The sequence below is a fragment of the Thamnophis sirtalis genome, unplaced genomic scaffold, assembly GCF_051295495.1.
Source record: "Thamnophis sirtalis isolate CommonGarterSnake01/CBP01778 unplaced genomic scaffold, rThaSir2_p1.2 scaffold_4, whole genome shotgun sequence".
Taxonomy (NCBI): domain Eukaryota; kingdom Metazoa; phylum Chordata; class Lepidosauria; order Squamata; family Natricidae; genus Thamnophis; species Thamnophis sirtalis.
The window spans coordinates 130231554-130259527 of record NW_028261384.1 but is presented as its reverse complement, the minus strand read 5'-3'; the positions used below and the strand labels follow the sequence as shown (position 1 = coordinate 130259527).

Genomic DNA, 27974 nt, shown 5'->3' with positions numbered 1-27974 from the left:
TGAATGGGCACCTCCAATGACTGCTAGCAAAATATTCCTGGCATCACACTTGTAGTTAGGGATGAATTGGACCTTCCTAAAAAGAAGTTCCAGTGAAGCAAGATAGGTCCAGCGAGCTTTGAAATGGCTATTATAAATATGGAAGCCCAAGGTGATATTGGGTAAAAGCTGGAGGCTTTGGTTGATCTCCTTTACAGCAAATGCCAAAGCCAGGATGTGTTGGTAAGTCTGAATCAGTACCCTGCAATGAGAATGGCATAGTGCAATATAATCATGCCTTCACAATAGGACATGGACCACACTTCCTTTCTAAAGGTGTTTAAGAAAGTGTATCGAAGTGGCCTATGCCTTGTAAGTCTACTTAAATCTATTCACCTCCAGATCAAACCTTCTCAAGCTAAGCATGCTGTATGGAATATAGGATTGGAAAAAAAATATCCGATATTATAATTGTAACCCTATAAAGATAAAAGTTCCCCTCATACATATGTGCTAGTCATTCCTGACTCTAGGGGGCGATGCTCATCTCCATTACAAAGGCGAAGAGCTGGCGCTTTCCGGAGACATCTGCGTGGCCGGCATGACTAAACACCAAAGGCACATGGAGCATTGTTACCTTCCCACCAAAGTGGTCCCTATTTTTCTACTTGCATTTGTACATGCTTGCTTTCAAACTGCTAGGTTGGCAGAAGCTGGGACAAGTAATGGCAGCTCACTCCGTTATGCGGCACTAGGGATTCGAACAGCCAAACTGCTGACCTCTCTGATCGACAAGCTCAGCATCTCAGCCACTGAGCTATATCCACATATCTCTAACCACATATCTTGAATGGCATAGTGCAATGTAATTGTGCCTTCACAATTAGGTGTGGACTAAACTTCCTTTCTAAAGATATTTAAGAAAGGGTATCAAACTTGTCTTGTAAGTCTACTTAAATCTATTCACCTCCAGACCAAACCTTCTTAAGCCAAGCATGCTGTATGGAATATAGGATTGGAAATAAAAACCTTTAACAATTCTGATAGCATAATTGTAACTCAATAACTAAGCCTTAAATGCAAACATTTTCAATCTTCCCCAAAGTGTGACATAATCCCCTTTAGGAAGATGAAGGGGACATAATCCCCTTTGCCTAATGAGAGAGCTATTTTTTAAATTCTCTAGGACACCAGGAGACCCAAGTAGCCAAAGGGGAGAGCATTAAAGCTAGAATAGTAAGTACGTTGGTTGAAGACTTTATAGCAATAGCAATAGCAGTAGACTTATATACCGCTTCATAGGCCTTTCAGGCCTCTCTAAGCGGTTTACAGAGAGTCAGCATATTGCCCCCAACAATCTGGGTCCTCATTTTACCCACCTCGGAAGGATGGAAGGCTGAGTCAACCCTGAGCCGGTGAGATTTGAACCGCTGACCTGCTGATCTAGCAGTAGCCTGCAGTGCTGCATTTAACCACTGCGCCACCTTGGCTCTATCAACTTGCTGTGTGCCAATGTTTAGAACTATGGCTTATTATTTATCTCCAAGCCTAATTCATAGGTCTTGCCTTTGTTTGTTTGTCGTTCTTAGTTGCGAAGTCATGTCCAACCCATCACAACCCCATGGACAATGTTCCAGGTTTTCCTGTCCTCTGGAGTCCATTTAAGCTCACCCCAACTGCTTCAGTGACTCCATCCAGCCACCTCATTCTCTGCCGTCCCCTTCTTCTTTTGCCCTCAATCTTTCCCAGCATGAGGCTCTTCTCCAGTGAGTCCTTCCTCCTCATTTGGTGGCCAAAGTATTTGAGTTTCCTCTTCAGGATCTGGCCTTCTAAAGAGCAGTCAGGGTTGATCTCCTCTAGGACTGACAGGTTGGATCACCTTGCAGTCCAAGGGACTCGCAGGAGTCTTCTCCACCATATTTCAAAGGCCTCAGTTCTTTGATGTTCAGCCTTTCTTATGGTCCAACTTTCACAGCCATACATTGCAGTTGGAAAAACCACAGCCTTGACTATACTCACTTTTGTTGGCAGGAAGATATATCTGCTTTTTAGTATACTGCCTAGATTTGCCAATGGCTTTCTTCCACAGGAGCAAACGTCTTTTAATTTCTTGGCTGCATCCCCATTTTGATCTTGGAGCCCAGGAAAATAAAATCTGTCACTACCTCCATTTCTTCCCCATCTATTTGCCAGGAATTGAGAGGGCTGAATGCCATGATCTTAGTTTTCTTAATGTTGAGTTTCAAGCCAACTTTTGCACTCTCCTTCTTCACCCGCATCAAGAAGCTCTTTAGTTCCTCTTCACTTTCTCCCATTTCTTGACCTAAGCTTAGTACACAAAATTGTCTGCTACAATGTCCTGCCTGTCAATGAACACATCAACTTCAATCTCAATAATACATGGGCAAACAATAGATACAAACTCCAAACTTGATTGCAGAAAATATGACTTCAGCAACAGAGTGATCAACGCCTGAAATGCACTACCTGATTCTGTTGTTGCATCCTCAAACCCCCAAAACTTTAACCTTAAATTGTCTACCGTAGACCTCACCCCATTCCTAAGAGGTCTGGAAGGGGTGTGCATAAGCACATCAGCATGCCTACTGTCCCTGTCCTATTGTCCCCATTTATTCACACCCATTTCTTATCAATATGTCACAGAAGTGAGTCCACTCCCTCACATTTTGTAAATATTTAAGGGTATCTTTTCATGTGACAACACTGAAGAAATGACACTTGGCTACAATGTAAAGTAGTGAGTATCCAGCTTGTATAACAGTGTAAATGTGCTGTCCCCTCAAAACACAGCCAAGTGTCATTTCTTCAGTGTTGTCACAGGAAAAGATATCCTTAAATATTTACAAAACATGAGGGAGTGTACTCATCTCTGTGATATGCCTTATACTGTTACATGTTATATTCATGCTTACACTTGTTTTCTCATACATGCTTGACAAACCAAATAAAATAAACAAAAAGAAGACCTTGTGAGAGAAATGCTAACTATCAAGCATTCATGGAAACATTAGGAGCAAAATGAAGACAATAGTGTATCCACTTTTGTTTTGAAGTCTGGCTACTTACATAAGACCACTTGGAGAGCTGTGAAAAGGATGCCTGTCAAAGTTCATGGCCTCTGAAAATACATAAATCTGGGACATGATGCCTCCAATTATAAGCTCCCCTGGTTCGTAATACTTGTGAAGTATAGGTATAGGGTCTCGGATGAAACACTGCCCAGCAATGTTCCTACCAGCTACCTGGGGGAGCAACATGAATCCATAAAGTAGTAATATTTCCATATTTCATATTTTCAATAGAGAGAAGACATACTTTTCTGACATTCTCAGCCAATTAAAGAGAGGGGGGGGAGGAGAAGTGGAGATGAAGGTATCAGTCTGGTGCTCCTAAAGCACATGCTGAGAAAAAAATAAGAAATATTTATAATTTTTTTTTCTCCAGGCTCACTGTGTAGTTTTACATACAGTCACTCGAATTCCCCAAAGATGAAAAATAGATGGCGTAATAATTACGGCTAATTTAATAGTAACAAAGGGAGCAATGGTTCTAATAATTCTCTGCAGCACTGAAAAACAAAGATGTTTGGTGAATCTTTGGGTGCACTTTTGTTTATAGAAAAGCAATGACATTTTAGTGGGGAAAAATCTGCTATAATTCTGAAGTTTCAGGAAGAGGAGGATGAGATATGTGTAGACATTTATTGAGCAAATGAATATAGCTTATTCATGAGGTTGTTTTTTTTTTTTTTTTTTTTTTGGTGTGTGTATGTGAGTATGGGTGTGCATCAGTGGTGGGATTCAAATAATTTAACAACCGGTTCTCTGCCCTAATGACCATCTGGGTAGGTGGGGCTCGATGGTCATGTGATAATCTGAGATCTGGCTCCGCCGACGCTCTTCATGGAATGTCAGCACAGAGAGTTGACAACTGGTCTTTAAGGTTTTTCTTTGAAGATGCTTCGCCTCTCATCCAAGAAGCTTCTTCAGTTCGGATTGGATAGTGGGGAATGGAAGGATTTATACTCCTTGCAGACAGCTGGGCATTTACATTCTTTTAACGGGTCATTAAGGTCACCTGGAGGTTTACCTGTCTCATCAGGGTCACCTGAGTGGTGCAAATTGGTGTGCAGCCTTCTTGGAACTGTTGAAAGGACTGTGTTGCCCACATCAATTTGCACCACTCAGGTGACCCTGATGACACAGATAAATCTCCAGGTGACCTTAAAAGAATGCAAATGTTCGGCTGTCTGCAAGGAGTATAAATCCTTCCATTCCCCACCATCCAGTCAGAGCTGAAGAAGCTTCTTGGATGAGAGGTGAAGCATCTTCAAAGAAAAACCAGAAAGGCCAGTTGCCTCTTGGAAAAAAAAAACACCTTTGGGGACAACCATGACCTGGATGACTGAGAATCTCTATAAGTTTAGGTTTAAGTTTATTGGATTTATATGCCGCCCTTCTCCCAAGGACTCAGGGCGGCGTACAACATAAAAGAAAACACATATTACAAAAATTAAAAGGGACATTAAATAAAGTATCCCCAAAAACCCCAATTGATATTTACAATAAAAAATAAAAAAATAAAATTAAAATTAACAACCAAATTAATCCTATATTTTATTCTATTCAGGCCAGGCCGGCTTGCTGGAAAAGCCAACTTTTTAGGGTGCATCGGAAGGACCAGAGGTCAGGGAAGGCGCTCCCACAGAGAAGGCTCTCCTCCTGGGGGTCGCTAGCCGACACTGTCTGGCCGACGGCACCCTATAGACTTACAGCTATGCAATTTGGGATGAACACCGATGAAATGATGTGGGAGTAGAAATAGATTTTCAGAGGGGGAAAAAATTGGAAACTACAGGAACTCAGTAGACCCTGAGGATACAGATAAACCTTCAAGTGGCCTCAATGACCCTCTAAAAAGGATGCAAATGACCTGCTGTCTGCAAGGAATATAAATCTTTCCATTCCCCACCATCCAATCCGAACTGAAGAAGCTTCTTGGATGAGAAGCAAAACATCTTCAAAGAAAAACCAAAAAGGCCAGTTGCCTCTTGGGGGGGAAAAAAAAGCACCATTGCGACAACCATGACCTGGATGATTGAGAACTTCCATAGACATTTGTATGTGTTGATCATTCACATTAAAAGAACTATTGCAAATTAACTGAAGCTAGGAAAATGGATTGTATCATAGATATTTTCTGAACTGAAAACATTTTATTTATAAAATATTCCAATGTAAATTTACCCACAGGCTCATACTGTATGGGAGCCACCCAGTGGTGGGATACGACCAGTACGCCCCAGAAAAGATGTACTGGTGCTACTGGGAGCACAAGGTACCATTCCGGTACTGTGCTCCGGAGGGCCTGCCCACTCTCCTTACCGCTATTTGAGCTGATCAGGGCTTTTGTGCATGGAGCGAACGGCGCCTGGAAAGGAGGGTATGGAGAAATAGAAAGGATGTTTCTGAATTGAAGAAAGTAGAAAGGGAAGAATCAACTTCCCCCTTTGGGTTATAGACCAATCCTTGAAGATCAATATTTGATTAATTTTCCAACAGTAGGAAGGGAAGGGAAATATCATCCGTATCCAATTTCCTTCGTGAATGTGCTTTGGATGGGACTGTTCACTATGTTTCCTGGAGTTTTGAAGTTATGACACTGGTAGAGCTGGATGAAGGGTGGCTCAATGGCTCAGTGGCTAGGACACTGAGCTTGTTGATCAGAAGGTCAGCAGTTTGGTGGTTCGAATCCCTAGCATCGCAAAATGGAGTGAGCTCCCGTTACTTGTCCCAGCAGTTCAAAAGCATTTAAAAATGCAAGTAGAAAAATAGGAACCACCCTTGGTGGGAAGGTAACAGTATTCTGTGCGTGTCTTCGGCATTTAGTCATGCCGTCCACATGACCACAGAGACATCTTTGGACAGCGCTGGCTCTTCGGCTTTGAAACTGATATGAGCACCCCACCCCCACCCCCGAGTCGGGAACGACTAGCACATATGTGCAAGCAGAACCTTTACCTTTTCTTTTAGAGCTGGAAACTCAAATTACTCCAAAATCTAAGCATTACTATCCTGCTTCCTTTATTATTTGATTTTGGGTCCAGGTGCCCAGATGAAGTTGGTTAGTTCTCCCACCCAAAACAACATGGCTGTTTCATGGGTCCAGGAAGTCTGTTCTTCCAAAGTTTAAGAAAACAAAATATTGGAGAAATTGGATCCAGTGTCTTAACCCAGCAATGTTCTTGAGGGTGTAATGTAAGCAGGGGTGAAATGCTACCAGTTCGAGCTGGTTCGCCCGAACCAGTAGTAAAAAATGCTACTGGTTTGCAGACCCGGTAGTAAAACATATTTTTAAAAGGGTGTGTGTGTGGGGGGGGGGCATTCCCATGTCACATTGCACAGCTGATCTTCGGAACTTTATTTTTTTTTATTTTTAAGCATTTTTTTTAACTACAGGTTCTCCAGAAACATGGGGGTGGGGTCCGTTTTTGCTCACAGCAGCCTGCTAGGGAGGGTGTTGAGATAGATTGATAGATAGATAGATAAATAGATAGATGGGTAGGTAGGTAGGTAGGTAGGTAGGTAGGGACATAGATAGATAGATAGATAGATAGATAGATAGATAGATAGATAGATAGATAGATAGATAGATAGATAGATAGATAGATAGATAGATAGATAGATAGATAGATACTGTAGATAGAAAGAAAGAAAAAAGGAAAGAAAGAAAAATGGAGGGAGGGAGGGAAAAAGGAGAGGAAGGTAGGACTACAAACCTGGCACTAGAAACAGCTTCAGAGGATAATCCAGGGCTAGAAGGGACCTGGAGGTCATCTAGTCCAACCCTTTTCCAGCAGGACTTTGTGAGTTTTTGGCTTTTGATCCCCCAGTTATATGACTATACAGCCACACCCATCCAGTCACATCCCCTCACCAAGCCAGAACCGGTAATAAAAAAAATTAGATTTCATCACCAAATTGAAGTCCAAAACAGTAGAGGACCCTGAGATAATTCCTCCTATTTGGGAGTTGTACTAGTTGGAATCAAGACAAGTCTCAAAGCTTTAGAGTAAAGTAGGACGTAAAGTGAGATTTGGACATTAAGTGTGAAACTTACTGAGTCAGGCTGGACAGCCTCTCGGGGCCCCTTTACTTCTATATTAAAAAGCCACATAAGCAGAGTTGCAGCTTGCAAAAGAACAGGAAGCAAGTGCCTAACCACAAGATGTTCCAGCCAACGTCCCTATGTCAAAAGTCCAAACCACAAGGTTCAGATAAAGTTCATTAATGACACGTAATCCATACCTGTAACAAAAGAAGTAAGACCCCATCTCCTTATAAGGCTTTCTCCTCAAGGTAACCACTAAGAAATGAGTTAAGTATTTCCGTGTTGCAATGCTTTTGAGAATGTATAAGAATGCGTGCTTTGATAATGAAGGTTGTTCAGAACTTGCAATGCTAGCCATGGGCTAGCTTTCTGAACCTGGATGCCAAATAAACTTTTCCTGTATCCTGAGAAGTCTAAAGCCTGTCATTTTCTGCAACAAGAGGGCTCATTGGAACAGGCAGCGACCTAGGCCAGCCATGCCCCTGAACCAGTTTCCCAATCATTCACTCTGGCCACCTGCCCGATCCAGTCACTCCTCACCTTCCGGATGGCTTCCCTGCGTAAGCCGCTTTGCCTGCCTAAGCTGCCATGTGGTGCCTGCTGTTCGCCCCAACTGAGCTACCTCCTCCTGCCTACAGGTAAATCTTGCTATCCCCATTTTGTAGATCAGCGGAAGGATGAGGCTGGATCCAGAACAAGGAACGCTTTATTCAGGTAACAACTATGTACAGGCGATTCAGCACCTTCCCTGCTTGACAGCTATTTATACGGAGCTGTCAAGCAGGGAAAGCCAATGAGTGTGCGCCTAGCGGCTCGCGCTTAGCCAAGCTGCGCCTTAGCCAATCAGGGCGTGCTTGGCTAGTTACTAGCCGCTAGGAACTATGCCTCAGTTCTACAGGAGTCGTTGGAGGGCTGAGTTGTGCTCGTGGTAGCTCTTCCCCAAGGGGAGTGGAGCTCCGAGCGGCGCCATCTTGGATTGGCCCAGAAGGTGGGCGCACCGCAGCAGGTAGGCCGGGCTGAGGGGACGCGACTTCAGGGGTGGAGTCTTGGTGCCGGTAGGCGGCGGCTGATGGGTAGAGATGCTGGAACCCAGGGGGCAGAACCGGAACGTATTGAGACTGAGACAGGGACGCCGGCCAGCAGGTGGCGGCAGGGCAGGAGAGGCCTGACTGGGGGAAGGCCTTAACAGTTGAATCAAACAATGCGAACTCGGCTTGAGGAACAAGATGGGCAGGAAGAACACCTGCAACACTAGGAGAGGAGAGGCCTCCCTGGGGAAAGGCCTCATTGCGGAAATCGTTGACCGGCTGGGATGCAGCGGCATCCTGGGCCCCTGGATCTGAAGGAGTGCCAGTCTCGAGTGGAAGACACCTCCTTAGCTGATCCACATGGTGTCTCCACTCGGATCCATCGGCCAGTCCGACCCTGTAAGAACAGGGACTAGTTATGGACAAGATAGATGCAGCCACCCACTTAGTGTCCCCAAAGTCGCATTGAATCGCCGCTACACGCAATGACTGCAGGAATTGACTGACTGCCCCTGCCGGTTTCTGCACACATTGGCGGAAAGCGTAGCAGCGGGTGATTCGTGAGGGGGTGGGAGCGTAATGGTTTTTTAGTTTGGCCATCAATGTCTCCCAGCTAAGCTGGTAAACCGGCCGAGGAGAAGCCAGAGCCCTTGCTGAGGCAAACATGGCTGGGCCGCAGCAGCTGAGGAAAAAGCTGCACTTCTCCTCAGGAGGCAGGTTGTGGTTTTTTGAGGCTATTAGGTAGCACTCAAAGCGCTCGAGGAACCCGGCCCATGACTCGTCGGAGGTTCCGAACGGGGCGAATGGTGGCAGAGCTGCCATCTCTAGGTCGAGAGGTGTGAGGCGAAGTAAAAATGAGGAATGAAGAGCCGATGGAAGTTCCGCGGATTGTGCGGATTCATGGCTGACGTTTGTCCTAGGCACCGATCACTGGAATCACCGTGATCCCATTCTCGTCGCCAGTTTTGTAGATCGGCAGAAGGACGAGGCTGGAGCCAGAACTGCAGAATGAGGAACACTTTATTCAGGTAATAACTGTGTACAGGTGATTCAGCACCTTCCCTGCTTGACAGCTATTTATACGGAGCTGTCAAGCAGGGAAAACCAATGAGCGTGCCTTTAGCGGCCAGCGCTTAGCCAAGCCGCGCCTTAGCCAATCAGGGCGCGGCTTGGCTAGTTGCTAGCCGCTAGGTCGTAAGTCGAGGACTTTCTGAGTCCTCAACACCCCCCTCCCCAGAGCTTGCTGCACCCACCCGACTGGGCTTGCAACCTTACCTTCCCCTGCCCCTTCCAGGATCCCCATGAGCCCTATTTTGGCTCACAGGGGGTTTCAGGGAGGCCCACTAAGCCCAAAATAGGGTGGGGGTCCCCAGGCCCATTTTGGCTCCCAGGAGGCTTGAGTTAGGCCTGCTAGGCCCAAAATATGGCATGGAAGGGGACCCTGCACCCATTTTGGCTCCCAGGAGGCTTGAGGCAGGCCTGTTAGGGCCAAAATATAGCATGGAGGGGGCCCTGCACCCATTTTGGCTCCCAGGAGGCTTGAGGCAGGCCTGCTAGGCCCAAAATATGGCATGGAAGGGGGCCCTGCACCCATTTTGGCTCCCAGGAGGCTTGAGGCAGGCCGGCTAGGCCCAAAATATGGCATGGAGGGGGGCCCTGCACCCATTTTGGCTCCCAGGAGGCTTGAGGCAGGCCTGCTAGGCCCAAAATATGGCATGGAGGGGGGCCCTGCACCCATTTTGGCTCCCAGGAGGCTTGAGGCAGGCCTGCTAGGCCCAAAATATGGCATGGAGGGGGGCCCTGCACCCATTTTGGCTACCAGGAGGCTTGAGGCAGGCCTGCTAGGCCCAAAATATGGCATGGAGGGGGGCCCTGCACCCATTTTGGCTCCACGAGGTTTTAAGCAGGCCTGCTAGTGCCTCCCCCCTGGATCCATTTTGGCTCCCATGAAGCTTGAGGCAGGCCTGCTAGGCCCAAAATAGTGCATGTGGGGGTGTGCCTAGCATGCCTCCCTGCAACCCCCTGTGAGAAAAAATGGGAGAAAGAAAGAAATCCTCACCATTTTTGGTTCCCAAGTGCATGGAACAGAAGTCTGCAAATTTGGCAACTTTAAGACTTGTGGACTTCAACTCCCAGAATTCAGCTCTGCTGGCTGGACAATTCTGGGAGTTGAAGTCCACAAATCTCAAATTTGCCAAATTTGAAGCTCTCTGGCATGGACCTTGAGTTGAGAGCTTATTGAAAGTGTGGCTAGCTATCCTTGCTCAGGCTAAGCTAATCAATAGTGGAGCTCTAAGAATGCCAAATGATCAGTGGGAATGTTCTCAGTTTCAAAATGTCTGGCTTTTCTTTCTCCTACCAAAGACCTTCTGGGGTTCTTCATAGGAAGGGATGAAGGGAGGAAGGGAGGGAAGGAAGGGAGAAAGAGGGAAGGGAAAGTGAATGAGATATGGATGGATGGATGGATGGATGGATGGAGAAAGGGAGGGAGGGAGAGAGAGAAAAGGGAGAGGAAGGAAGGACCATAAACCTGGCAATAGACACACCTTAGAGGATGCTTTGAAACAGCACAGCAAGCCAGGACTGAAAGAGGCCTCAGAGGTCATCTAGTCCAACCCCCTGCTCCAGCAGGAGACCTCATATCATCTTCGTTATTTTGCTGCCTCTAACACAGAGAAATACCCAGAAATCCCCATGCATTGCCAACCTCCCCCCCCCACACAGTAAAAAAAAATCTAGAGCAAAAACTTCATGCATGAAGAGCTGAGGTGGCGCAGTGGTTAGGGTGCAGTACTGTAGGCCACTTCAGCTGACTGTTATCTGCAGTTCAGCAGTTCAAATCTCACCGGCTCAAGGTTGACTCAGCCTTCCATCCTTCCGAGGTGGGTGAAATGAGGACCCAGACTGTGGGGGCGATATGCTGACTCTGTAAACTGCTTAGAGAGGGCTGAAAGTCCTATGAAGCGGTATATAAGTCTAACTGCTATTGCTATTGCTATGCATTAGTAAAAAGAATAGAAAAGGGGGCTGCTGTGTATTGTTTAATGGACTGCTAAATTGGCAAAATGGATAGCTAAATTGGCCATGCCCACCCATTCACATGACAGCCCAGCCACCCCCATCTGGTCACATGACTGCCAAGCCATACCCACAAAAAAAAATTGGTAGTAAAAAAAATTGAAACCCACGACTGGAACTGATGCCTCTGTTCTGGATGAAGCAGTAATTAAGGAAGAAAATAATGTCCTTAGAATTATTTAGTCACCAACATCACAAGGCTTCACAGACCTACTGTAGCTCTCCCATAAGGTCTCCTTTGAAAAAAAAAATTGCTTGTATTTCTCTCTCTCTCACTGATTAATCTAGTTTACTATTCTGCTCAATCTTTCTTTTGCTAACTTCTCTCCACACAGCAAATTTGGCTCCATTCTATTAGATTTTCCAGTCTTATGGGTACTGCCCAATCCCTTTAAGGGAAGAAGGAAGGGAAAGGAGACGAGGAAAGAAGAAAGTAGAGAAGGGAGGGAAGGAGAGAAAGGAAGAGTGGAGAGGAGATGAGAGGAAGAGAACGGAAGGAAGATAGAGAGGAGGAGAGGAAGATGGAAGGGAGAAAGAGAGAAGGAGAGAGGGTAGGAAGGGGAAGAGGAAGAGAGGAGGAGGGGAGAGGTAAGGGAAGGTGGAAGGGAAAGGAGGAAATAAGTAAGTAGAGAAGGGAGGGAGGGAGAAAAGAAAGGAGAAGAATATGGTGTCAAAACAGGTGAGGGATGGTAAACAAAGCAACCCAAATGGAATATTATAATTCTATAAATGGAATGACAAATGTATAAGAACCATGAACGTAAAAAAAGAATAATAACTATGTGAATGTATACGTATAATTGTATATAGAGAACATTAAAAAAAAAAATTAAATAAAAATATTGGTTCCATTCTATTCACATTTTCCAGACTTATGGGTACTGCCCAATCCCTTTACAAAAATTGTTTTTCAAAATTGGGTTGACATTCTCTTGATTGCTGCAGAATCTTGAAAAGCAGAGGTAGCAGAAAATGCCCATCTGTTAGTTGGGGAAGCATGAATCCACGATAACAGGCTCAGGCCCCATTCCAAAGCTCCATTTCCAATTGACTCTATCTTCCACATTCCAGGGTAATGTAGTTCTACCATTCCCCCCCGAAAATAAGACAGGGTTTTATTTTCTTTTGACCACTGAAAGAAGCATTTGGCCTTATTTTCAGGGAGGTCTTATTAGTTTTGAGGTGCAGGAGGCGGCAAGCATGGTCACCTCATGGCTTCTGCTTGTTATTTCTCACTGGACCTGCCACTCATCTTGTGGCGGTCATTAGCATGACAGAAGGGGCACGGTGGCTAGGGTTGCAGGAGCAGCCTTTAGGTAAGGGCCTGTGGCAATGGTGGGATTCAGCCACTTCGCACCTATTCGGGAGAACCGGTTCTTAACTTTCTAAGCAGTTCGGAGAGCTAACCCTGTAAAGAAGGCAGGAAGGAAACATTCTGATGTTGTTTCTAGCCTAATCTTTATTACCCTGCTTACAGAAACTGCCTCTCCAGTTAACCCTTATTACATTGTAACAGCTAAGGCAAAGCACCCATTGACCTAAGTGACATTGAGTTGGCCATTCCCACCCAGTCACATGACCACTGATCCCCGCCTACCCAGCTGGTCATCATGGCAGAGAACTGGTTGTTAAATTATTTGAATCCCTCCACTGGCCTGTGGGGTGCATGGGCCATGTTCCCCCCTCCATTTCCCCCCTCCAGATCATCTCCTCACCTTGTATTGTTTGCATGGCAGTAACCAGAGGAAATGGCAGGGACTGTCTGCTGTCTGCGCAAACATTTAAATATTTTTGGGAGGGCTTATTATCTGGGGAGGTTTTATTTTCGGAGAAAGAGGGTAAAAGTGGAATATTATAATATTCAAGGAAGACTCTCTCTCTCTCTCTCTCTCTCTCTGTGTGTGTGTGTGTGTGTGTGTTCGTGTGTGTTTATATTTCACTCATTTTGACTTCCCATCTCCCTCAGAGAGGTGATTTGAGAGGTATACAATTTAATGAATTGAATTAAGCATTAAAAAATAGAATAACTTAAGTTTTGTTTTTTAAAGAAAAGTATTAGGTATTTTAAAAAGAATTATGTATGAAGCAAAATTGGTGGGCAAAATAACCTCAACTGGTGTGTTTCTATCCTCCCCCCCTCCCAACCAGTGGTGTTTTCATTTGTTTCCTTCTGTGCATATGAAGTCTTACTCTCCTATTTTTTCCCCAAAGGTTCCTAACCATGCAGCGATGACTGTTGCAATACGATAAAAATGTTTCCTTCTGATATTTTTCAAAGTACTGCTGCAAAGAATAATACTGATTACTGATTAAGGGTAGTTATTGCCCCTTCTTCTCCAAATCTTAAGGGAATTCCAGGCAGGCACTGTAAAAATGATCACTCCGGATTAAGACATTGCATTCTATCAATATCTGCTTAGAAATACAGAAGCACATGAAGGTAGGATTAATATTTCATCTTTTTAAACTTTAAATAAAATTCATTGTCTTAAGTTTAGATAATATTAATAAATGGCCAGCTAGTCACTTGAATGGTCGCATAGGAATTACAGTTTGAGGTCTACAATGACTACATGTTATAGTCAGTTGGTTATAGTCAGAACATTAGTTTTACTTTTTCCCCCAACTATGATGTGCATTTCTCTTCCCTGCACCTGCAGACTTAGAAGTCCTCCTCCAATTGTTCATAAATATTATCAGTCCGGAGATTTAATCATTGCTGCTATTACTCATCAGATTTTCTTTCTTTCAAATGAGATCACTTTTCAAAGTGTCCCTTATTCTGAAGTCTTTGATCAGTATATGTAAGTATCCAATTTCTTCTCCACCTCCTCATACCATCTTTCCCCACTTTGCCATCTAAAAGCTGTATTTTCTTTCTCTTTTATGCTTAAAGTTATTCATTGCTTGTCAGTTGGTATGACCTGTTCCAGTGACCTTATTTAGTCCTTTTGTCTCTCAGCTCTTGCTCCATTTCTGTTGCCCATTTCTGGACTCCCCTCAATCTAATGAATACATTTTCTTAAGTGAGGTCTCCAGAAGTGAACAAAGTATTTCAAATGGGTGGCTAACTAAATGCTACCTTACCTCAAAGTTAAGTAGCCACAACTGGGTCCTACTTGATACAATCTAGGGCTATTTGTTAGTGACCAGATTGCAAGTATTCAGAACAAACCATAAGCACTAATTTATATATTTTTGTACGTATAATTTATATGTATCAATTAAAACACTGTCCACTGTCCAACATTTCTGAAAGAGAAATATATTGATGTCATTTCTAACTCTCGCTGAAGGTTCATTACTCATAATTACCAGCACACTTTGGCTCTGGCATTTGCTGTAAAGGAGATCAATGAACATTATGGGATCTTACCCAACGTTAGCCTTGGTTTCCATATCGCTTCTCAATATCCTGGAGGAATTACAACTTATCAATTAGCAATGGAATTTCTATCTACAAAGGATAAATTTATACCCAACTACAAATGCAATGACCAGACCAACACAGTAGCTGTCATTGGAGGACCCCTGATTAATACCTGTCTCAACATGGCAATCACTCTACACAACTACAAATTTCCCCAGGTGAGACAAAAAAATGGATCAATATAAGAGGCTCACCAACTATTTATTATATTCAAAAGGTGCGTCACCGAAATGAAAATTTGAGCAAAACCATGAATAAGAACATGTTGAAAGGGCTATCTCTTTTTGCTTTGTTAGCAACATTGCAGAAGTTATATAAAACTAATTTTTAGGCATCTTATTTTTGTATCCCACCCAAACTTCCTTAACCTTAATTGGGTTAAGAGAACACACATGCATTGTTTTTTCTTTTATTTTGGATGAGACCCATTATTTCTATGTTCTTCTGACTTTCTCGATTTAGATTTTTTATGGATCACCTCCATTTATGAATACTGAAACAGCAATGTTTGTCAAATGGATGTTCCCAGATGAAACCCATCAATTTAAAGCACTACTGCGTTTATTGTTGCATTTTGGATGGACCTGGGTTGGGTTAGTTTCTCTGTTTGAGGAAGATAGGGACAGGTTCATTCAAAAGAGACTTCCCATGTTTTCAGAGAGAGGAATCTGCTTTGACTTTTTAATATGTCTTCCCCAAATGGTGTATGGTAATGCAGCTGCTGAGTGGTTTGGTTTAGGTTAGGTTTATTGGGATTTATATGCCGCCCTTTTCCCTGAGGGGACTCAGGGCGGCTTACAACCACAGGGGAGGGGAAGTGCAAGGTCAAAACAAACACTTTGTGAACAAAAGAAAAATAATAAAACACAGCTTTCATTCAGCAATCAAACACTCGGGCGGGTAATTGGAAGCCTATCCCCAGGCCTGCTGGGAGAGCCAGATCTTGAGGGCTGCGCGGAAGGTCTGGGTCGTGGTGAGGGTGCGGATCTCCATGGGGAGCTCGTTCCATAGGGTCGGGGCAGCAACAGAAAAGGCTCTCCTCCGTGTGGTCGCCAGTCGACATTGACTGGCAGATGGAATTCGGAGGAGGCCCAGTCTGTGCGATCTGATTGGTCGATTTAGGGAGGTAATCGGCAGAAGGCGGTCTCTCAAGTACCTAGATCCACTACCATGGAGTGCTTTAAAGATGGTCATCATTATCCTGAAGCGCACCCGGAGACCAACAGGCAGCCAGTGCAGCTCGCGGAGGACAGGTGTAACGTGGGCGAACCGAGGTGCGCCCACTATCACTCGCGCGGCTGCATTTTGGACTAGCTGTAGTCGCCGGATGCACTTCAGGGGCAACCCCATGTAGAGCCCATTGCAGTATTCCAGTCTAGAGATCACAAGGGCTCGAGTGACTGTTGTGAGGGCCCCCCGATCTAGGTAGGGCCGCAACTGGCGGACCAGGCGAACCTGGGCAAATGCCCCCCTGGTCACAGCTGACAGCTGGTGGTCAAAAGTCAGCTGTGGATCCAGGAGGACTCCTAAGTTGCGGACCCTATCTGAGGGGTATAAAATTTGACCCCCCAGCCTAAGCGTTGGTGTATTAGCCAAATTATTGGGGGGGAAACACAACAGCCACTCGGTCTTATCCGGGTTGAGCACCAGTTTGTTAGCACTCATCCAGTCCTTAACGGCCTCCAGACCCCGGTTCATCACGTCCACCGCTTCATTGAGTTGGCACGGGGCGGACAGATACAATTGTGTATCGTCCGCATATTGATGGTATTTTATCCCGTGCCTCCGAATGATCTCGCCCAGCGGTTTCATGTATATGTTAAATAGTAGGGGGGATAGGACCGAACCCTGAGGTACTCCACATGTTAGGGGCCTCAGGGACGATCTCTGCCCCCCCACTAACACCGACTGCGACCTGTCCGAGAGGTAAGAGGAGAACCACCGCAAAACAGTGCCTCCCACTCCCACCTCCCGCAGTCGTCGCAGAAGGATACCATGGTCGATGGTATCGAAAGCCGCTGAGAGGTCAAGGAGAACCAGGATGGACGCATAGCCTCCATCTCTGGCCCTCCAGAGATCATCGGTCAATGCGACCAAAGCGGTTTCTGTGCTGTAACCAGGTCTGAAGCCGGACTGGAAGGGGTCAAGATAGCTAGCTTCCTCCAAGGCCCGTCGAAGCTGAAAGGCCACCACTTTCTCAACAACCTTCCCGATAAAGGGAAGGTTGGAGACAGGACGAAAGTTGTTTAAGATGGCTGGATCTAACGATGGTTTCTTTAGGAGGGGTCTCACCACCGCCGTTTTGAGTACGGCGGGGAAGTGCCCCTCCCGAAGAGAGGCGGTGACAACCGCCTGGATCCAGCCATGTGTCACCTCCCTGCTGTTAGCCACCAGCCAGGAGGGACACGGGTCCAGAATACAAGTGGAGGCACTTACAGCTCGGATGGCCTTGTCCACATCCCCAGAGGCAACTTCCTGGAACTCAACCCAGAACTGATGTGGCAAATGATCCTCCTGTGTCTCAGCTGGATCTACTGCGGTGGAGTCCAAGTCCGATCGCAACCGAGCTACTTTGTCCGCCAAGAATTGAGCATAATCCTCAGCCCTACCCTGCAAGGGGTCTCCCGCATCCCTCCTATTAAGGAGGGAGCGGGTTATCCTGAACAGGGCGGCTGGGCGTGACTCGGCGGACGCAACCAAGGAAGAAATATATGATCTTTTTGCAGTTCTTAATGCTCGGACATAGTCCTTGGTGCAGGTAGTTAAGAGTGCTCGGTTTACCTCGGACCTATCGGACCTCCACTGGTGCTCTAGGCATCTCCTCCGGCGTTTCTTCTCCCGGAGTTCCTCGGTAAACCAGGGAGCTCTCCGGGATCCACTGACCCGGAGGGGCCGTAGTGGCGCAATCCGGTCGAGAGACTCCGACGCCGCCGAGTACCAGGCGGCAGCCAGAGTCTCCGCCGAACTGTGGGCGAGGGTATCAGGAATAACCCCAAGCTCCGTCTGGAACCTCAAAGGGTCCATAAGTCGCCTGGGGCGGAACCACCTGGTCGGTTCCTCCTCCCTACGGTGGGGGTTTGGCCTCCGGAAGTCAAGCCTCAGTAGGCAATGGTCTGACCACGACAGGGGTATGATCTCATTACCCCTCAGACCAAGATCACACATCCACTGCTCCGAGAGGAATACGAGGTCGAGCATGTGACCCGCTGCATGGGTTGGGCCCCGAATTACTTGGGTCAAGCCCATGGCCGTCATGGAGGCCATGAACTCCTGCGCCCCATCAGAGCGTTCACCGAGCGATGGCAAGTTGAAATCCCCCAGAACTATAAGCCTGGGGAACTCAACTGCCAGCTCGGCTACTGACTCGAGGAGCGAGGGGAGGGATGCTGCAACGCAGTTGGGAGGCAGGTACGTTAGCAGCAAACCCACTTGACCCTTGAGGTCCAACTTTATCAGCAGAGACTCACACCCGACAAGCTCCGGAGCAGGGACCCTACGAGGTAACAGAGACTCCCGGATTACAATAGCCACACCGCCACCCCTTCCCTGGGCTCTCGGCTGATGAAGCACCTGAAATCCCTCTGGGCACATCTCTACAAGGGGGACTCCTCCTTCTGTGCCCAGCCAGGTTTCAGTAATACATGCCAGGTCTGCCCTCTCGTCAACAATTAAGTCCCGGACGAGGGGAGCTTTGTGAACAACAGACCTGGCATTTAGCGACAACAGCCTGAGACCAGGGTCTCAGGATGGAAAATGCAGAAAAAATATTCAAAGTGATTATGGAGAGTACAGTCACTGCAGTCATTGTAAGCGCTGAAATTACAGGCATGGTTATTTTGAGACTAATGGTCAATTTTTTCAATTTTGATAATATTCCAAAAGAGAGACAGGCCAAAGTTTGGATCATGACAACTCAGATGGAATTCACATCCTTTCTGATGCAAAGACAGTTCCACATTGATTTTCTTCATGGTGCTCTTTCCTTTGCAATTCACTCAACGCAGCTGACAGGATTCCAACAATTTATGCAGAAGAGAAACCCAAACTTTGACAAAGAAGATGGCTTCATTAGGGATTTCTGGAAAGATGCATTTGAATGTTCCTTCTCCAGTGATATTACAGATGAGAACGCTGAAAGGATCTGCACTGGAGAAGAGAAGCTGGAGACTCTTCCTAATTCTGTCTTTGACACCACCATGAATGGCCATAGTTACAGTCTCTACAATGCAGTCTATGCTGTGGCACATGCTCTGAAGGCCATGCGCTCTTCCAAACTCAAAGGGGGACGAAAAATGAATGAGAGGAGATGGAAGCTCTTCCTCCGATCACCTTGGCAAGTAATGTTGGCTAATACAAAATTTGGGGAAATCTTCAAGTACCAGAATAGGAAACCAGTTTGTTGTTGTTGTTTTAATTTTGTTGTTTCAACAGTTAGAACACTTTATAGAAGGTTATATAGAAGTAGCTGATATTTTCATTTAAAAAAAATAAAATAAAATAAATGTAATGCTTAAATATGGAGACAGTTAGAAACATGTAATATGTAACTAGTAAATATTAATATTATTATTATCAATAATAATAGAAAATACTTCAAGTGAGTAGCAAATCCATCAAAGAGTCATATGAAGAAAATGTCGATTTGTTAATTAACACCTCAAATAATTCTGTCTTGCCTACACTTTATGGCAGAAAACCAAACCCACAATTTCTGAAAAGGTTAGTAAAGCAAAGTGGTCCTCCCCTTTCTGGATTTTGTATTGGAATTCTCTTCTGATAGTTTTTCACCTGAGAGTACAATAAACATTGAGTCTTTATTGATTAGCCCTTTGGGTGATATCAAAGTGCAAAGTTCCAGAAACAAATTATTACTACAATTTGATAAAAGTAATATAAAATTGAATTTGTTAAAATGGAATTGGAATAAAATCTGATTTAAAATGGAATTTGGAATAAGATACAGTCTAAAATGAAATTGGAATAGAATACAATAATTTAAGATATAGATAGAATATGATAACGTTTCAGTGTCATCCCTGCAATCTAGCCCAATTACTCCCACATATGCAGATCTCAACCCAACCATTTTGTTTAAGTAATGTGTTGCGTTAAATGTTATTTCCATTTCTGGCTGTACATGAGGTAAATTGTTTTATATGAAGATCCCAATGGGTTAAACACTTGGTATATAGACCAAGGTAACTCTGAGTAGAAAATGTGTTTGATAAAAATACATTTATTTTTCATTTTAAAATAGTATAGACTGGGGCAAAATAGAACAGCTTTTGTTTTATTAAGTCTAGCCCAAATATGAAAAAATAAATTGATATATTTCCATTCCCTTCAAAGATTCCCGTGTCTTCTTCTTTTTCTTTCTTTTTTCTTCTTTAGCTCCACCATTTCTTGCAACAAGTCTCCTTTAACAACAGTGCTGGAATACAGGTTTCTTTTAGCCCCAAGGGGGAATTAGAAACGGGACTTGATATTTTCAATTGGGTCACATTTGCAAACAAGTCCTTTCTGAAAGTCCAAATTGGAAAGATTGACCCCATGGCTCCCCCAGACAAGCTCCTCACCATTTCTGACAAGGAAACCGTTTGGCCTCTCATATTTAACCAGGTGTGCCTCATTTTTTCCTTTTCCTGAATTTATTAGCTACAGATTGATGGAGTAAATGATTAAGCAATCATAATCATAGCAACCCTTGAAGCAAGCAGTTGTTTAGCAGTCCGTATGTTATTCATTACATGTAGTTCTCAATTTACAACTGTTCATTCAGTGATCATTTGAAATTATAATGATATTGAAAATTCACACTGAAATTGATGTAAAACTGGTTTTCACACTTACAACCATTGCAGCTCCGGCATGGTCATGTGATCAAAATTCTGATGCTTTTTAAACTGACTGGTATTTATGACAGTTGCAATGTCCTAGAGTCATGTGATCACCTTTTACGAGGCATTGGGGAAGCCAGATTCACTTCACAACAGTGTTACTAACTTAACAACTGCAGAGATTCACTTAATAATGGTCATAAAATGGAGAAAAACTCAATTAACAATGGTCAACACTGAATGAACCTGGCTGAGGCCATCTTTATGGCTTCAGGTTGCCATTGGATGGGAGGGGGAGCAAAGAATTTCGGTTTTTTTTAGGAATCTACCTGTCTTGGAATTCTGCTCTCTATGGGTACATTACTTGGAACACTAACATTCTTACTTAATAACATAAATTTTGGGTTCAATTGTGGTTGTTATTCGAGGACTATGCTGCCTTCCTCTAGGTCACTTGTAATTGTAAAAACAAGATAAAACTATCTTAGTACACAGGATTTATTTTTTATTGCATTTGTAAGTAATTTAGAGATATATATACTGTACTTTACAATGAACACAAATGTATTAAAATATAATGATTTTTTTTTTAAAAAAGGCATACATAAATTTCATGATTTCAACATTTTAGAATTAACTTTTTAATAACCTCCTTGGTGGATGAAAAAGTTGGAACTTCCAAAAATATTCAAATTAAATTCTTTGATTACAGAAAATACAATATTCAGATTTATACATATTTTTCGCATGACAGAAGAAAAAAAATGCAGTTATGAGGGTAGTTTCAATGATTAGAAAAAAATGGATAATCCTAGATTAAGAGAAAACTTATTACTAATTCTTGTACTGTTGAAAAAAATAAATTGGGAGATATGTTTTTTCTATTTTTTAATCAAAGTTTGGCACTCTTACTTTGGCCCACTTTCATTCTTATTATTCTGTATTAGTTTGTTAGTTTCTAATTTCCATTTAATGCTTTGTTTGCAAAAAGCACCCAAATGAAATATGGATTTTTTGCTGGAGATACCAGAGGTGCTTTTTCAAGGGGAAACTGGACTTATTTTTTCTTGAAGACATTTCATTTCTTATCCAAGGAGATTCTTCAGCTCTGACAGGATGTGGATAATGGGAGGATTTATACTCCTTGCAGACAGGCAGGACACTTTGCTGGACTCTTAGTCCTTCTAGATACTTAATTAATTATGCTAATCCAAGTGCAGTAATACTGTTCCATACAATCAAGAATTTTAATGGCTTTCTTTGAATAATGAAATAACTTTGATACACACACACAAACAGACACACGCACACACACACACAAATACATATCAAGGCTATTTCAATTATTCAAAGAAGCCATTAAAATTCTTGATTGTATGGAACAGTATTACTGCGCGCGCGCACACACATATATTCTAATATATGATTCAAAAACAAAGAATTTCTGCTGATGATTCTGTCTCTCAGTCTCTCATTCTCAATCCAATCCAATCAGATTTATCAATTATTTCATCATGTAATCATAATGTAGCAGTATTTCAAGTAAGATGCAAAATTCATTTAAGAAGATGCATATTTTTCCACAAAATATAAATTAAAAACTAATCAGTGAGTGAAGAAATATAGTTATTTGATTTTACTTGAGATGAATAAAAAAATAATCTATATCTCTAAGTATAGAGATATAGAGAGTTAAAGATTTTTCCATATTGCCTCAAACTGATCTTTAGAATATAATTATTGGGAATGATCAATCGATTAATGTAATAGGTATGAAATAAGAAGCAGTTGAACATTCAGTAGTGAATTTCTATGAAAGAAAAAAGGAAATTGCAACACCAATATTTAGCTTATATATGAAGAGTTTGCATATGTATAATTGATGAAAAAAAACAGTCCTCCAACAATACATTATTTTTGTGAATTCTGGTTTTATTTACGAGCAGACATTACCTCTTTCCATTTGTAACAAGAAGTGTCCTCTTGGCCGTAGCAAGATAAAAATGGAAGGAAAATTATCCTGCTGCTATGACTGTAAAATATGTCCAGAAGGGAAAATAGCTGATCAATTGGGTAAGTAAAGAATTGTATTAAATTTATCAATTATATAATAAATATAAATGGGAGTTTATTTTTTAATAAATAAATATTTTATTAATATTATGGTGATTGAAAATATTGAGCTTCACATCATATTGAAACATTTGATATTTTCTTCAGACTTCAGTGAGTTATTTGGTGATAAAAACCAATTAGTTCATTCTAACTTGGAGCATCTGTAGATTGAATTATTCATTCTCATGTTTTCTTGAAAAATTAAACAGTTTTTTCAGAGACCTTTGTCATTACTTTTTGGAAATTTTATATTGTTAATTAGAATTGAAGATGCCTCAAACCAATCATGTTTCTATGAATGATTTCTCTTTCAGACTTAGATGACTGTTTCCCATGTCCAGAGGATCAATATCCAAACCAGGATAAAGATAGTTGCCTTCCAAAACGTATAATTTACTTAACTTATCAAGAACCTTTGGGGATTTCTTTGGCAGCGATTGCAGTCTCCTTTTCTGTCATCTCAGCTGCAGTGCTTGGGATATTCATTAAATATCAGGACACACCTATTGTGAAAGCCAATAATAGGAACCTCACTTATAGCCTTCTTGTTGCTCTCCTGCTCTCTTTCCTTTGCAGTTTGCTCTTCATTGGGCAACCTGACCAAGTGAAATGTCTTTTGCGACAAACCGCTTTTGGCATCCTCTTCTCTGTAGCTCTTTCTTGTATATTGGGGAAAACAATCATAGTGGTCCTTGCTTTCATGGCCACCAAGCCCGGATCCAAAATGAGAAAATGGGTGGGAAAAAGGCTAGCTATCCCTATTGTCCTATCTTGCTCCCTGACACAATTCTGCATTTGTGTGGTGTGGCTCATAATTTCTGCTCCCTTCCCAGATTCTGACATGCATTCCCTGGCTGACGAAATTGTTCTACAATGTAATGAAGGTTCCACCACAATGTTTTATGCTGTCCTTGGCTTTTTGGGGTTCTTGACTGCTGTCAGTTTCACTGTGGCCTTCCTAGCTAGGAATTTGCCTGACAGCTTTAATGAAGCCAAATTTATCACCTTCAGCATGTTGGTGTTTTGCAGTGTCTGGGTGTCATTTGTTCCCACCTATTTGAGTACCAAGGGAAAATACATGGTGGCTGTGGAGATCTTCTCCATTTTGGCTTCTGCAGCTGGATTACTTCTCTGCATATTTTCCCCCAAATGCTATATCATTCTGCTGAGACCTAATCTGAATAAGAAGGAGCAACTAATGAAAAAATGAAGCTAATTTTAACACCATACTCTTTGAAGAAATCAAATTAGTTGCTTTCAAGATATATGACTTTTTCTCCAATTTGAGGTTTGGCATTTTCCCTTCCGTTGCTACATCAAAACGATGAGATGTTTGCAAAAGATGGCAAGATAACTCCTTTTCAGTTTCCCTGATAAACTACTCTCATTCGTAATGACTACTACTGTTCCACCTTTGCCTTCTAATTTAATTATGATGTCACTGTTATTTCTATGCCTTGGATGACATCTAATTCTGCCTATGGAGATTAATGTATAAAGCCAGCATTGATTAAGACTGATGCAGAAGGCAATAATAGTAAACATACAATTCATGTTTTCATTCATCTGAGGATGTTTAATTGTTTGCATTAAAATTTGCAATACTTCACATCTTTGAGTATTGCTCCTATTCTGATGAATGGATACCTGTACAATTTTGGACAGTTTATTTGTTTTTATTGAAGGAGATTAGTTTTGCATTTTGGATTCATTGTCTACTCCTGGCAAAATCCTGATGTAATTGAGATTCTAGAGACAAGATGGCATAGACATTAATAATAGGCAGTCTATTGAGACAATTACAAGAATTGCAATTTTTAAAGGAAATAACAAAGAAATACAACTACAGTTAAGTATGTACAAAGGGAATCTTAGCAAACTGCAGGTAAATAGTGGGAAAAGACTTTTACAGAAGATATTCCTCAGGAAAGGGAAGGCTGGGCATAAGAAGAAAAAGATTCAGAATATCCTCAGTTTTTCTAGAAATAATGTCAAATGTTTTGACAGATTTTCAAGGTTTTTCCCCATTTATTTCACCCAAAATAAAAATCAGTCCAAAAAACCAAGGCATTCCTATTTTTCAACATGCCAATTTTGAAAGCTTGACAGAATGCAATAGTGCGGCTATATATGTCATCATCATCTGTGCTTCTCCAGAGAAGAACTTTTGTCAACACAATCTCAGAATCCAACACTTGAAAAAATTCAAGAGACTTTTTAAAAATATTTATTTGTTGAGGTCTAATATTTATCTACTCTCACCATGATCCACATTTGAGACTTATCATTATGGCTCAAATAACTTTAAATTGCAGAAAGAGACATGAAAAATTCTTAAACATATATCCAAGAACCATTTCTTATAGTAATTAGATAGTATTACATGAGGAAACCACATCCCAACCTCAAAGGTCTACGGGAACAGCCAAGAATTCCAAAAGGGTTGGGGCCATAAAATCTCCAGGTAATGCTGTTCCATACATGGAACAAAATATTTGGAAAGCCCTATTTTTCAGCCTCTGTTTTGCTGCTTGCTTTTCGGCTTCCATTGAAACGGGGAGGAGGGGCATGGTAATTGGGTGAGTTAAGTATTTTGTGCAGGAGATACTGTAATAAGGGAGTTGTTCCCACCATCTACTGCGCATGTGGCAGAGAGAGGGATTGCCACCAAGGCCAACTGTCCGGCATTCCAACCTGATGATGATTTTTGAAATGTCTCCCACATGACACCTGTGGGCTTTTGGATTGGACTATGGGATGGGGTTACCAAGGGGAGGGGATTGGGTCACATATTGATATCTATGATTACGTGCGCTTTTGCCTCAGATCTTTCTTTGTCTAGCTACTATCTACTCATGACCAGGAAAAGTACTCTTAATTCTGCAAAATGGTGTTGAGTGGTTTCTTTCATGGTTACTGAGCGAAGCAGCCCTGGCACTATTCTTCAATCCTGACTCATGGCATTTCCTAAGAGAAGGTGCACACAAGAAGCATATTCTTCCTGATCTCATAGGTAAGGCAGAAATAATGAGAAAAAGGGTGTCCATAGTTGCCCTATTCTGCACCCTGTTTAGCTTGAACTGCAACCAGTGTAAAGAGCCGAGGTGGCGCAGTGGTTAGGGTGCAGTACTGCAGGCCACTTTAGCTGACTGTGATCTGCAGTTCAGCGGTTCAAATCTCACCGGCTCAAGGTCGACTCAGCCTTCCATCCTTCCGAGGTGGGTGAAATGAGAACCCGGACTGTGGGGGCAAGTTGCTGACTCAATTTACTAAAAAATCTGTAAACCGCTTAGAGAGGGCTGAAAGCCCTATGAAGCGGTATACAAGTCTAATAAATAAATAAATAAATAAATAAATAAATAAATAAATAAATAAATAAATAAATAAATAGACATAATCCACGTAGCTCTTGAAGTCCTTCTATTATATAAATTAAAAACAAGAGATTGTTTAACAATTCTGCATTTTTTGCATCCTTTTTTCTTCTCCTTCTATCCCTAATCCTACATGGACAATGATACCTTATTATGGAGATTACTGTTGTGCTCAATCTTTCTTTTGCTAACTTCTCTCCTCACAGCAAATTTTGTTCCATTCTATTCAGATTTTCCAGACTTATGGGTACTGCCCAATCCCTTTAAGGGAAGAAGGAAGGGAAAGGAGACGAGGAAAGAAGAAAGTAGAGAAGGGAGGGAGGGAGGGAGAGAAAGGAAGAGAGGTGAGGAGATGAGAGGAAGAGAAGCAAAGGAAGACAGAGAGTAGGAGAGGAAGATGGAAGGGAGAAGGAGAGAAAGAGGGAAGAAGAGAGGGTAGGAAGGGGAAGAGGAAGAGAGAAGGAGGGGAGAAGCAGGAAGGGAAAGGAGGAAGTAAGTAAGTAGAGAAGGGAGGGAGGGAGAAAAGAAAGGAGTAGTATATGGTGTCAAAACAGGCGAGGGATGGTAAACAAAGCAACCCAAATGGAATATTATAATTTTATAAATGGAATGACAAATATATAAGAACCATGAATGTAAAAAAAAGAATAATAACTATGTGAATGTATACCTATAATTGTATATAGGGAACAAAAAATAAAATAAAAAATATTTAAATAAAAAAATGGTTCCATTCTATTCAGATTTTCCAGACTTATGGGTACTGACCAATCCCTTTACAAAAATTGTTTTTCAAAATTGGGTTGACATTCTCTTGATTGCTGCAGAATCTTGAAAAGCAGAGGTAGCAGAAAGAACATTCTGAAAATGCCCATCTGTTAGTTAGGGAAGAATGAATCCACGATAACAGGCTCAGGCCCCATTCCAAAGCTCCATTTCCAATTGACTCTATCTTCTACATTCCAGGGTAATGTAGTTCTACCATTCCCCCCCGAAAATAAGACAGGGTGCTATTTTCTTTTGAACCCTGAAAGAAGCATTTGGCCTTATTTTCGGGGAGGTCTTATTAGTTTTGAGGTGCAGGAGGCGGCAAGCATGGTCACCTCATGGCTTCTGCTTGTTATTTCTCACTGGACCTGCCACTCATCTTGTGGCGGTCATTAGCATGACACAAGGCGCGCGGTGGCTAGGGTTGCAGGAGCAGCCATTAGGTAAGGGCCTGTGGGGTGCACTGGGCATGTCTCCCCCTCCATTTCCCGCTCCAGCTCATCTCCACACCTTGTATTTTTTGCATTGCAGTAACCAGAGGAAATGGCGGGGACTGTCTGCGCAAGCATTTCAATATTTTTTGGGAGGGCTTATTATCCGGGGAGTTCTTATTTTTGGAGAAACAGGGTAAAAGTTGAATAGTATAATATTCAAGGAAGACTCTGTGTGTGTGTGTGTTTATATTTCATTCATTTTTCACTTCCCATCACCCTCAGAGAGGTGATTTAGTGGTATACAATTTAATCAATTGAATTAAGCATTAAAAAATAGAATAACAAGTTTTTTTTTTTAAAGAAAAGTATTAGGTATTTAAAAAAGAATTATGTATGAAGCAAAATTGGTGGCAAAATAACCTCAACTTGAGTGGGTCTCTCCTTCCCCCCGCCACACACACACCAGTAGTGTTTTCATTTGTTTTCTTCTCTGCATATCAAGTCTTCCTCTCCTATTTTTTTCCCCAAAGCTTCTTAACCATGCAGCAATGACTGTTGCAATACGATAAAAATGTTTCCTTCTGATATTTTTCAAAGTACTGCTGCAAAGAATAATACTGATTACTGATTAAGGGTAGTTATTGCCCCTTCTTCTCCAAATCTTAAGGGAATTCCAGGCAGGCACTGTAAAAATGGTCACTCTGGATTAAGACATTGCATTCTATCAATATCTGCTTAGAAATACAGAAGCACATGAAGGTAGAATTAATATTTCATCTTTTTAAACTTTAAACAAAATT

General features: G+C 42.6%; 1 protein-coding gene across 1 annotated transcript; it reads left to right on the top strand.

Annotated features, from left to right (window-relative positions):
- Positions 1-7698: 7698 nt before the first annotated feature.
- Positions 7699-24141, top strand: LOC148046581 (vomeronasal type-2 receptor 26-like). Its single transcript, XM_087714857.1, has 7 exons — positions 7699-7748; positions 14513-14804; positions 15109-15374; positions 18392-18983; positions 20038-20265; positions 22430-22556; positions 22913-24141. The coding sequence occupies exons 1-7, from the start codon at positions 7699-7701 to the stop codon at positions 23806-23808; spliced, it is 2451 nt and encodes an 816-aa protein (XP_087570983.1). The 3' UTR covers positions 23809-24141.
- Positions 24142-27974: the final 3833 nt, after the last annotated feature.